The 12,264-nt window shown below is 37.4% G+C and overlaps 1 protein-coding gene across 2 annotated transcripts in view; it reads left to right on the forward strand.

Annotated features, from left to right (window-relative positions):
• MAN1A2 (mannosidase alpha class 1A member 2) overlaps window positions 1–12,264 on the forward strand; it is a 134,741-nt gene that overhangs the window by 80,687 nt on the left and 41,790 nt on the right. For both annotated transcript variants that reach the window (XM_035314375.1, XM_035314382.1), the window contains exons 6-8: window positions 5,990–6,084; window positions 9,474–9,597; window positions 9,984–10,077. In XM_035314375.1, the coding sequence (XP_035170266.1) occupies window positions 5,990–6,084; window positions 9,474–9,597; window positions 9,984–10,077 (313 nt within the window). The remainder of the gene's footprint in view (window positions 1–5,989; window positions 6,085–9,473; window positions 9,598–9,983; window positions 10,078–12,264) is intronic.

A 12,264-nucleotide genomic window follows, 5' to 3' on the forward strand; every position in this document is an offset into this window, starting at 1 on the left:
AATTCTAATACAATACATTAAGAAATTTTTGCAAACTAGATAGAATTACTAAGGGTAACTAGGCTTGCATAACCATCATTTTTAGAACAGATTCAACTGTTCTGTCGCCTGAATTCATGCATCATCTGGAACTGGACAGCCTTTCTTACCTTCCTACCATTCTTCCTTTCAAATTGTTGACAAAAGTATATCTTGCAGAGAGGTGTTCAGTATGACTTTGTTTAAAAAAAAAATATTTGTCTTATGTGCAGTGTCACTGGCTAAACAAAATGTTAGCCTAGTCTGCAAGTTTTGAAAATATAGGAGAAAATTCTCAGAAAATTCATTTTACAAAGGCACTTTTCCTTTAGTGGAGAAAAAAAACAACAGTTTGACTTTAGAGACTATCATCAAACAGAAGAGAGGGGCCTGAGTTAGATTCAGGATTCAGGAAACAGCAGTTGCAATACATTCAGAAATGTTGACTTTGAGATTGCTGAATTACTAATGTGTTTTTTCTTGTTGTTTCTTTTTTTTTTTTTGAAAGATTAAACATTTCATAAAGTATTTCTTGTTTCCTGAAACCAGTAAATCAGCAAGTCATGTAATATTTATGGGTGAACTATTGTCTGCTCAGATGAGTTGTTCGTGAGAGACCAGAATTCTCTTACACAAGAGGACTCTACATCAATAATTGCATAAACAGAAGTAATTGATCTCAGACTTCCATAAGGGTGAATTTTAGCAGTGTTCTAAAATTTTGAAGGCTGTTAAGATTAAAAGAGCCATACCCAATTCCTCTGAATGCCTGTGTAAATTTTTGCATATAGCTGCCTCATACCTTACAGAAGTGCAGTGATACTGTCTACCTTGACTTCAGGAAGGCTTTCAGCACCGTATCACATAAGATCCTCACAGAGAACATGCTGAAGTATGGGCTAGATGAGCAAATAGTGGTGAGGCCCAGAGACTAGTGGTCAGTGGCACCAAGTCTAGTGAGAGGCCAGTAGCTATTGATGTACCGCAGGGATCAGTACTGGGCCCAGTCCTGTTCAACATTTTTATTAATGATCTGGATCTGTTGAGGGTACCATTGGCACATTAACAGATTAAACTAGAAGGAGTGGCTGATTCACCAAAGGCTCATGCTGCCATCCAGAGAGACCTTGACAAGCTGGAGAAACGGCCTGACAGGTTGCCCATGGAGTTCAACAAAGAGAAGTACAAAGTCCTGCACCTGGGGAGGAGCAGCCACGTGCACCACTAAATACTTGGCGCTAGCTGTCTGGAAAGCAGATTGGCAGAAAAGGACCAAAGTGGTCATCAAATTGAAAATAAGCCAGCAATGTGTCCTTGCTGCAAAAAAGGCCAATGGTATCCTGGCTGCATTAGGTAAAGTACTGCCCGCAAGTTGAGGGGAGTGATCCTTCCCCTCTGCTCTGCTTGGCAGCTGTGAGGCCACACCTGGATTAACTGTGTCCAGTTTTGGACTCCCAAGTTCAGGAGGGACATGGACATACCAGAGAGAGTCCAATGAAGGACCATGAGGATGATTAACAGACCAGAGGGTCTCTCATATGAGGAAAGGCTGCAAAAGCTGGGACTGCTTAACCAGAAGGGAAAGCTCAGGGAGGAATCTCATAATAAAATATAAATACCTCTGTATAAATATTTGAAGGGAGGGTGCAAAGAAGGCAGAGCCAGTTGACATCATAGTCCAGATTCAAGCTGATTCTTGATGGGCTTTTTTTTTTTTTTTTTTGACTCTTAGACTGCTGAGATGGGTTTGGATTTTTCACTTCCATGTTATTTTTTTTCTGTCATAGAGAAATTAAAATAAATTCAGAGACCATCCCTTTGCAGGACAAGTCTTCTCTTGTCTAAAGACTTTTGTCTTTTAGGAACACTACATGTTGTTCATCAAGTACTTGGTAATCATTACAGCTCACCAAAGATGCATATTACCATATTAATAGCATTGGAAACTATTCCGTTGTTAAGTATCTGCTATAACTCAATATACCTCCACTGCTAAAAAGCTGACATTGTATTAATGTAATTCCGCATCTTTTCACCACCAAAGATGTTGTAGTTTGTAGCTGCCTTGCTAAATCTCATATCAACACAGATTTACTTTTTCAAGGACAGATTCTAGATGCAACAGACCTCTTCAATCATTACTCAAAAAGTGCTTTTCCACTTTTTTTTTTATACTGTGATAGCTGAAATGTTACCTCAATCTTTTTGTATCTCCCTCTTGTCACAAGAGGCCTTTTTAATGAAATCCTTGGAATTTATGAGAAGCAAATACGTTATGAAGAGGGACCTATTTCTTCATTTCTTCGTAGCATGATATCCCTTCTTTCAGTGGGGAACTCCCTAGGAACATTGTAGAACTCTGGTGTTCCCCATCTAAAATTGGGGTGTTGTGCGTCTTTAGAACTTAAAGCTGTTCACCTGGCTTGCAGGCTTTTTATTCTATGCCTTATATATAAATAGGCAAAGAAACAAATATGCTTATTAAGGTAGTTATGTTTCTTTTTGCAATAACACTACATATTTTGGTTTTCAACAGTAAATCATACCATTAGTCTCTATCTCTGCTCATGCAGAAATTCCTAACTGACAAGTTGAATTTTAAATGGGTGGTTATCCACAAAAGGACTGCAAATAGGTCAGTACTGCATATTGAACTCCGAAGATAAAAAGATGACTCTTTAGATTGAGTCAAGATTTTAGACTGGGCCAAACATTATTCTCAGCAGTCTGAATCTAATATTGGTGTGAGATGCTGTCTTCATTATCTGCATTCAGTATTTGAATAGGCCAGCCTTGACATCTTACTTCATGCTTCTGTTATTTTGTATTCTCCATGACCGTGGAAAACACAGTTTATTTCATTTTTCCATGTATTGCCACTGTATGTACTGAAAGGTTACTATCTTGTCTTCTCTTGAACATCTTTTCTATAGGCTAAATTCCCACAATGCTTCTACTGTTTCCTAACAAGGTTCTAATTTCAAGGCATCCATTCATTTTGGTTCTTCTCTGTTCTTCCTGCTTGTATTGTTCTTGAAATGCAGTGCCTAACAATGGGGAACTGCCAAGGCTGAAACAGAATCTATGGCTTCAACTTGTTCAAAACAAACAAAAAACTCATGCTTACTGTATGATTAGTGATCATGCTGTCTGCTGTCATGGCATTATTTACAAGTTAGGGTCTAATGCATTTACTGCTGCTGTTATGGTATGTCTGAAATTTATTAGAAGGAGCTGTTTAAGTTAGCTCAACAGAATATTGTGGTCATATCTGCAGTCTCCCGCAAATGACATCCCATCTACCACTGCTTGTTTTATTTCCCTCTTTTCTCTACCTCTCTCCAAATATGCTCTTTTAGTTACTTTGCTCTGATAAAAACCTAAGCAGCTTTCTCTCCATTCTTACTGAAGTATGCATAGATAAAGCAGTATCAAGCATTAGATTGTTTTGTTATCCAGAAGCAGTAGTGAGATATTCATAGGACTCTGAGATGGCGGTAGGGTTGGAAGGTATGGTAATATGAAGTAATGGCCTATCATCAGTTGAATATAAGTGTTTTCTTTGGTGAGAAGGGTAAGGAGAGGCACAGTTTTACCCTTTGGTGATAAATAGAAGTGCTCAGAGTCCTCAGTTCAATAGCGGTGGCAGGAATGTGCCTCTAATCACAGCAAGTTTTCACAGATGCTATTAATATAATTGTCTGAATTAACAGTCTCTACTTTCCACTGGCTTTCTGTTTTTTTTTTTTTTTGTTTTTTTTTTTCACATGCTGAAATGGCTGGCACAGTGACTATATTGCTTTCCCTGCCCCTGTTTAGATTCATGTACGTTTTGCTCAGCTTAGCCTGTGCTTTCTACACAGTTACGAAAAAACTACTTCCAATATATTTTTTTTTTCCTAAGTTATTGTAGTACATTTCAAATTGACTAAAAGCTGGGTAGTAGTACATAAATAGTTAGCCATTAGGAATACTTTTCTAGTGAGGATGTTTCTAGGGACATTCTCCCACTGAATATTCTTGCCACAAATTTTCGATATTTTTTCATAATAAGAATAATGTAAACAAATAATTGTAAGTGTAGAGTTTTCAAAAGGCACAGGATCCAAGAGCTGAAGCTAAACAAATTCGTGTCAGAGACATCTTCCCAAACTATGTACCATTTAAGTAGAACTTGTAATTCTCTTCTGGAGATGTTGAACTTGTTCTGCGTTGTAGACGTAACTCACTGCAGGTGATGATAGCAGTTCTATCTGGTCTTGGCCCATCTATTAAAAATCTAAAGTTTCAGTTGACATATACTGAGAGATGCAAAGCTGCTAATTTACCAATGCCAAGGCAGAGCTTTTAGTTTTCTTCAGGGTTTCTTTTTTTGCAATTACCTTAGACTCCGCCTGCATTATTCCTATTACATATACTATGCCTTCCTATTTTGACTTGGGCCTTTATTCAAAGTCAGAGTCTCAGAATTTTACTGTTAAATTTCAGCATGTTTTCTCACTGTCTTTTCTCAATAACATTGCTGAAAATCATTTGAGCCATATTGCCTCCATTACTTTACACTTCCATCAAATCCTATTTTGATGATTCCAGTATCCGTTTTTCAGTTTAAACATACCTCATCTTAGAATTCATTTAGAATACCTCTGTAGAAGGTTTTTCCTGGCTCATTGCTTTCAGATCCACCCCCACCTCTTCATACTCCACTGCATCAAATGCAATTAGATGTCATCTTTAATATTCTTTTCTGTCTATTTCACGTCTTACTAGTCACCTTCTAAAATATTAAGATACTGATCTTTTCCCACCTTCATATGAAAAATGAGAATAGTCTTGGTTGCTTATTTTTCAGATTCTGCAGGCAGCATCTTTTCTCTTTTCCTCCTCTGACTTTGCAAAAGGAAGAAATCTTTTTTTATAAATCTATCAGAGCTGTCTTGCAGTCCTTCTTAAAGCTTTTAGTTCTCTTGATTGCAGAATATCGGTCAGCTAGTTGTTAATACTGTTTTTATAGTATGTCCCTGTTCCATAAGTTATTGTAAGGCATGGTAGCTCTTTTTGTTAAATGTTTGTGCAGTGCCTCAGTAGATGAATAATGTTATCTCCTAATTAAGAAGATGCTTTTGCAGAAATGTAGTGAATATTGACAATGAGTTAATTGATGTGTGTGCTAGCAACTAGCTACTGAAACCAATTTTATGTCATTGGCATCTGCCAAGTATGCCTTCTTGGAAAAGATGCTTCCTATAGGCTTAGCAGGAACTTTTCCCGAGTTACTCATTTAACTAATGAACATCAGGCTCTAAATAAAGGTATCACAGTTTTATGTTCTGAAAGCACATTTTTTAGAGACATGAAGAACAACAATGGAAATTAAAGTCATTTTGTCCTGTCAGTGATTTGTATGACTAATCAAACTGGCGAGGAAATACTAAGCTTGTTATTTTTCTTCTGTATTATCAACAAAAGAAAAGCTACAGGAAACTGCGCATGTATGGTTTTGCTTAGACAGTGTTCATAAAAAGATAGGAAATCTGTCTACACTAAATATATTGTTAAAGAGATTGTAAGTTTTTAAAAGTTGAAACACTTGTGTGTCAGGTGGAGGAGTTGTCTTGCTTTTAGCTCCAAAATATAAAGTATGTTCTAAAGACTGCTTTAGACACTATTTGAAATCCTTAAGGTTGGTGGAGGGAGGATTGATATCGTTTTTTCATAGGAACCTTAGCAAAGTTGCTGGTGAGCTTGGAGGCAGAGTCATTAACATAACAAGTTTTCTTTTCATGTTCAAATCTTAATGATATCCATAAAGTGAACAAGTGAAAATAAGTGAGAAGTTAATGCATTATCTTTTTTTACAACATAAAGCTTTTCTTAGATGAAGTGGATGGGGCAAGGAAATTTCAGTCTTCATAGTTCTTGGAGATAAATCAGAATTTGTAACTATTTCCAATTGATCTTACGATCTTAGGTTTTCAAGATCAAAGCAGTGCAGCTGGCAGGAAAACTTCTTCCAGCCTTCAACACGCCTACAGGTATACCATGGGCAATGGTGAATCTGAAAAGGTAATGAATTTTCTATTGTGTTCTCTGTGTTTCTCCCCTTCCCCCAACTTAGAATTAGTAATGGCATATGTCAGTTCTTCTAAGTAGTGCAATTGTAGAAAATGATGACAAATTAGTATTTCTGGAACTTAAGAATAATGTTAATAGAGTTCAGAGCATCCTACCTCATTAACTGCAATAATTTGTGACCATTAATTTTTTCCCTGATTCTGCAGTAAGAATTCAACATGTCATTAGAACATACTGAGTTTATTATGCCATATGTTGTCCTAGAACTTAATCATTAGTTCTTTAGTCATCACATTCCTATTAAAAAACAAAAACGTTTACAGGCTGTGGTTGAATTTACTGTTTTTAATGCACTTTGTGAGCTGTATGTTACTTTCAGAAATCTCAAAATGTTTGAGAAAGTATTAGGATGCTGAAGATACTCATTCATGAAGATTCATTTTAGTTTGGCTTAGGTATAAAGGCTAGTGTGCTGAAGACCACTATGGTCAGTTGAGATGGATAGGCTCCTTTGATGGCTGTTCAGCTGAATACTGAACTTATATGGTCTGAATTGCCTTGTGGAAGAAAATTGCCTTGTCTAATTTATCTTGCATTGCTTGATCAGTGCTGGGTCTACCCTCACATTTTGAAAGCATTTTTGGACACAAGTCATTTTTTCTATTTTTATTATTGTGATGCCAAAATTTTCCTGTTAATGCATTCACTGTCTCAGTCTCTTGGTAACATACAGAGCCAGCTGACATCACAGCAGAAAGTACAGTGGATGACATGCAAGGAGGCAGTGACAGTAGCATGTGTATGTATGATTGCTTATCATGAGGCTAACGTAAAAAAAGACAAGGCCTGAAAGACAGATATGAAAAATTAGCAACTTGTGTTTTATTAGATTTTGTATTTTTCATGGAACACTTCACTTCCTCTCTATGAGAGTTGAGCCAAAAAAAAAAAAAAAAAAAAAAAAAAAAAACCATCATTTTTTGTCTCTATATAGTCCATGAACAGTGGTTACTTTATTTTTAAAGGTGTTCTATCTCAGGTGAAGCTACAATTGCTGATCCATTACCAATGTTTTTCATTTACATTTTTCCTTTTTCTAATTTATAATAATAAATAAAATAAAAAATAATCATATTTGAAAAGGCCTGGTAGTCATGTGAAGTCACTGGTGACTGGAAAAAGGGAAACATCACTCCCATTTTTAAAAAGGGTAGAAAGGAGGAGCCGGGGAACTGCAGACTATTGAGCCTCACCTCTGTGCCTGGAAAGATCATGGAACAAATCCTCCTGGAAGCAATGGCAAGGCACATGCAGGACAAGGAGGTGATCTGAGACAGACAGCATGGTTTCACCAAGGCCAAATTGTGCCTGAGCAGTCTGGTGGCCTTCTATGATACAGTGACTGCATCAGTTGACAAGGGAAGACCGACCAATGTCATCTACCTGGACTTCTGCAAGGCCTTTGACATGGTCCCAGATGACATCCTGGTCTCCAAATTGGAGAGAGATGGATTTGAAGGGTGGACCATTCAGTGGATAAGGAATTGGCTTGAAGGCCGCACCCAGAAAGTGGTGGTCACTGGCTCTACATCCAAGTGGAGGCCGGTGACAAGTGTTGTTCCTTAGGGCTCTGTCCTGGGACCGGTACTGTTTAATATCTTTATCGGTCACATAGATGATGGGATCAAGTGCACCCTCAGCAAGTTTGCAGATGACACTAAGCTGAGTGGTGCAGTTGATACAACAGAAGGAAGGGATGCCATCCAAAGGGACCTGAACAAGCTTGAGAATTGGGCCCATGTGAACCTAATGAGGTTCAGCAAGTGTGAGTGCAAAGTGCTGCACCTAGGTTGGGGCAACCCTATATATGAGTACCAGCTGGAAGAAGAACACTTTGAGAGCAGCCCTGCAGAGAAAGACTTGGGAGTTCTCGTGGATGAAAAGCTTGATATGAGCCAGCTATGCACTCTTGCAGCCCAGAAGGCCAACTGTATCCTGGGCTGCATCAACAGAGGAGTGGCCAGCAGGTCAAGGGAGGTGATTGTCCCCCTCTGCTCTGCCTTTGTGAGGCCTCACTTGGAGTGCTGTATCCAGATCTGGGGCCCCCAGCACAAGAAGGATCTGGATCTGTCAGAACAGGTCTGGAGGAGGACCACAAACGTGATCAGCAGGCTGGAGCCACTCTCCTATGAAGAAAGGCTCAGAGAGATGGGGATGTTTAGCCTGAAGAAGAGAAGGCTCTGGGGAGACCTCATTGCAGCTTTTCAGTACTTGACGGGGACTAATGAAGAAGATGGAGAGCAACTGTTTGCTCAATCAGGACAAGGGGGAATAGTTTTAAACTAAATTACAGTAGGCTTAGATTAGACATAAGGAAGAAATTCTTTACTCAGAGGGTGGTGAGGCACTGGAACAGGTTTCCCAGAGAAGTTGTGGAAGCCCCATTCCTGGAGGTGTTCAAGACCAAGTTGTACGAGGCCCTGGGCAGCCTCATCTAGTGGGTGGCATCCCTGCCCATGGCAGGGGTGTTGGAACTAGATGGTCTTTAAGGCCCCTTGCAACCCAAGGCATTCTACGATTCTATGATAAGTAAGAAGACACTCCTAATTGTAGTTTTACTGATAACTAAAATCTTGTATGAAAGAAAGTAGAAGAAATCTCCTAGAAAATATGGCTAACAATAAATTAAAGGACCCAGTCCTGGAAGTTTTTGAAAACTCACAGATTAAATTAAACCAGAGGTAATTTAGGAGATAAGACTTAACAAGATGATATCTCTTACAGTGCAAAAGATCTATGGCATGATAAATTCTGATGGTTCCTTATGTGAATCTGAGAAATTCATAATATTCTGCCTACCATAAACATAAAATTTTCCTAGGCAGAGAGAAATAGAGCCCACTCACATCTTGCTCAAGGGTCTAACACTTAATTTAAGCACAAGTAAAGAGAAGACAGCAAGTGTCTGACAGAAGAAGGAAGCTAATGCTGCCACACTTAGAAGTATACTTGTCTCATCTGTTAATTGCTTTTGATTCTTTTTCTTATGAATATGGAATGAATAAAAACAATTGAGAGATTGGATCCAGTGTTAAGACATGGAAATATACAATATCTTGATGCACAAAAATATAATAACAGGACTTTTTATCAATGACATTGTGTTTTTGTGTTTTTTGTTTTGTTATGTTTTCCCAAGATTACATCACCAAATTACCAACCGATCTACCAAACCACAATTCCACTAATCTTAAGTACAGATTAATATTTTGATGTTACCTCTTTAATTTGCTGTGGTAGTTGTTACTAGTACTGTGCACAGTAATTCTGAATTTTTTGTTCTTTTTTCCTGATTTTTGCATGTGTTTCTTGAACATCAGTGGAGTGGGTCGAAACTGGGGCTGGGCTTCCGCAGGAAGCAGCATCCTTGCTGAGTTTGGTACTCTACATATGGAATTTGTCCACCTCAGCTATTTGACAGGGGACCCTGTGTATTACAACAAGGTAGGTCTCAAACTCATTGTTTTTAATCATACGATTGTCTTTTTTACTGTTTCAGCATAAATTACATTAAAGGAAAGTGCCTCCCGTATTCCATTTTGTAATGGATTATGTTGTATCTGCATTCTTGATAGCAAGTAAAATTGGGAACATGGGGGAAAAACATGAGGGAAAAAACAGAAGTTTTTTTATTTGTTTCAACATGCATTTAAAAATCACATTTTAAAAAGATATTTATATATCAAACCTTTAAAAACAAAACAAAAGCCCTCAAGAAAGCTTCCAGGATCAGATTAAGAAAACTTCTGAAAAAAAATATTTAGAATTATCAATATGCAGAGAGTAGATGAAAGTTGTTAGTGGTGATACTGATTCTTGATTTAATTTAGGTCATGCACATTCGGAAGTTACTTCAAAAAATGGATCGTCCTAATGGACTTTATCCAAATTATTTGAATCCAAGAACAGGCCGATGGGGTCAGCGTAAGTATTCTTATTTTATTCGTTCATAATTAAAGCTCTACTTCTTTCTTTGGTGCTAAGTTGGAGATCAAAAAATTTATTCTCGAGGGCATGAGCAGCACTGCTTGAAAACATCTAGAAGAATTACTTAGACTTTAGATTTCCTGAAACCAATTTTTGCCAATCGTTCTCTCAGAAACCATCCAACTCATTTTTATGGTATGTTCTGAAGGCAGCTTTCTACCAAATCCAGTGTATATCTTTTACTCCTGTCAGTCAGTAAAATCTCTGGTAATAAAGAATGAGACAGAAAAACAGTTCCTCATTTTGATTTTGTTCCTGTTTCTTTATCTGTAGCCATCTGGTTAGTGGATTACTATTTGCAGGTGTAGTGTAAGGTACCGTTTATAGGTGACTAATTATGCATGTTTGTGCTGGTTATATTTGAAGTCTTTTGTCTGGTTAAGTATACTTATTATATTTAATATAATATATATTTCACCCAGAGAAAGTATTTACATGTATTTACGCACACATATATACTTTCACCTGGTACTAGGGACTGCAGTTTTTAAGGATCATTGTTCTTCTTAGTGACATGTGAAATGACATAGAATCATAGAATACCCTGAGTGAGAAGGGACCCACAAGGATGATCAAGTCCAACTCCTGGCTCCAAAAAGAACTACCTAAAAATCAAACCATATATCTGAAAGCATTGGCCAAATGCTTATTGAACATTGCTTCTAGCAGGCTTGATGCCATGACCATTGCCCTGGAGAATTTATTGCAGTGATGGACCACCCTCAGTGAAGAACCTTTTCCTAATATCCAACCTGAACCTTTTCTGATGCAGGTTTATGCTATTCCTTCAGATCCTATTGCAAGTAACCAGCACCTCCCCTTTTCTCCTTGTTGTGAAGAAGCTACAGCTTCCTGAACATTTCTGTAGATCCGGCTGTTATCTATGTGTGTCTCACGAAAACAAAGCAGAATAGCTTTGGGATGATTTTTTTTTTTTTTTTTTGTGGACAATCTAAGTGGAGAGGGAAAACATGTTGAATGTTTTAGTGCTTTCATAGTGTATGTGATGAAGATAGTTCTTTTTCTTCAAGGCCTCTATTCCTTCATCTTTTATGAATGCAAGTTCATTTAGGAAAAACAAGAGAGATGGTCTATTTTTGTCCTGTTTGACATCATTGACAGATTTTGGTGATTTCAGTGTTTGGCTGTAAATATCCAGCAGAACATGTTCTGGCTTGCAAATTGAGAATTTGCTTCTGACTTCGAGTCTGGAACATGAGGGAAATGAATGCAGCTGTCCTTGCAGTGACTTTGAAAAGAGTTGTCTAATTAGATCTGCAAGACCAAAATTCTCTTCAAAGAGTGCAAGTGAATAGGGCCACCTTTTGAGATGGGTGCTTGGATTAATGAGATAAATCCTTCAGACAAATTTAGGCTTACAGATGCATCTGAAAAAAAAAGGGGGGGGTGGTGAGTAAATACAAACATTCATCTATAATTTATTAAAAAGTCAACTTGTCTGTTCTGAAATATTTTTTTTATATTGCTTTTTCTATTCCTAACCAATTGCTTTTACTGCTTTCAACAAAGGTAGTATAATGTGGATTACTAGGATTCTACAGGGGCTTTTTATTGGCTTTAGTAATAATACTATTACTATTAGCAATTTCCTTCTGGAGAAGGAAATAATAAATAAGCATACAGTGGAAGTTTTAACTTGACAAAGCTTGATGAAGCTCTAACATATCTTTTTAAATGAATTTTGAGAGATTATACATTTGAAAGTAGAATTTAGGATTGCAGATTAAGAGTTAAGTTTTTAGGATGAAAAGAACTACACCTTTATAGAGCACTTAATATTTTTGTGCTGCTTACTAACCACAAACTTACTTCCTGGAGTTTGTTTTGGATTTTTTCTCCCCAAGGCAAATAGGGCACCTAATGCTGATACAGAGCTTCCAGGAGTGTTTCTAACATTTCATCAATATAGCATTTATAAACTTCTCTAGGAAATGTTTGTGAGGACAAGAAAGCAAGAATCCATAATACTTTTTTTTTTTTTTTTTTTTTTTTTACTTGACACAAAACAGGATGGGACAATGAGAAGCTATCTTTGTTGTAGCCCTGAGAGATAACTCATTAGTGAATTCATTTGCAGAAATTTAAGAATGTGACTTAGAGTAA

This window comes from Oxyura jamaicensis, chromosome 1, assembly GCF_011077185.1.
Source record: "Oxyura jamaicensis isolate SHBP4307 breed ruddy duck chromosome 1, BPBGC_Ojam_1.0, whole genome shotgun sequence".
Classification (NCBI taxonomy): domain Eukaryota; kingdom Metazoa; phylum Chordata; class Aves; order Anseriformes; family Anatidae; genus Oxyura; species Oxyura jamaicensis.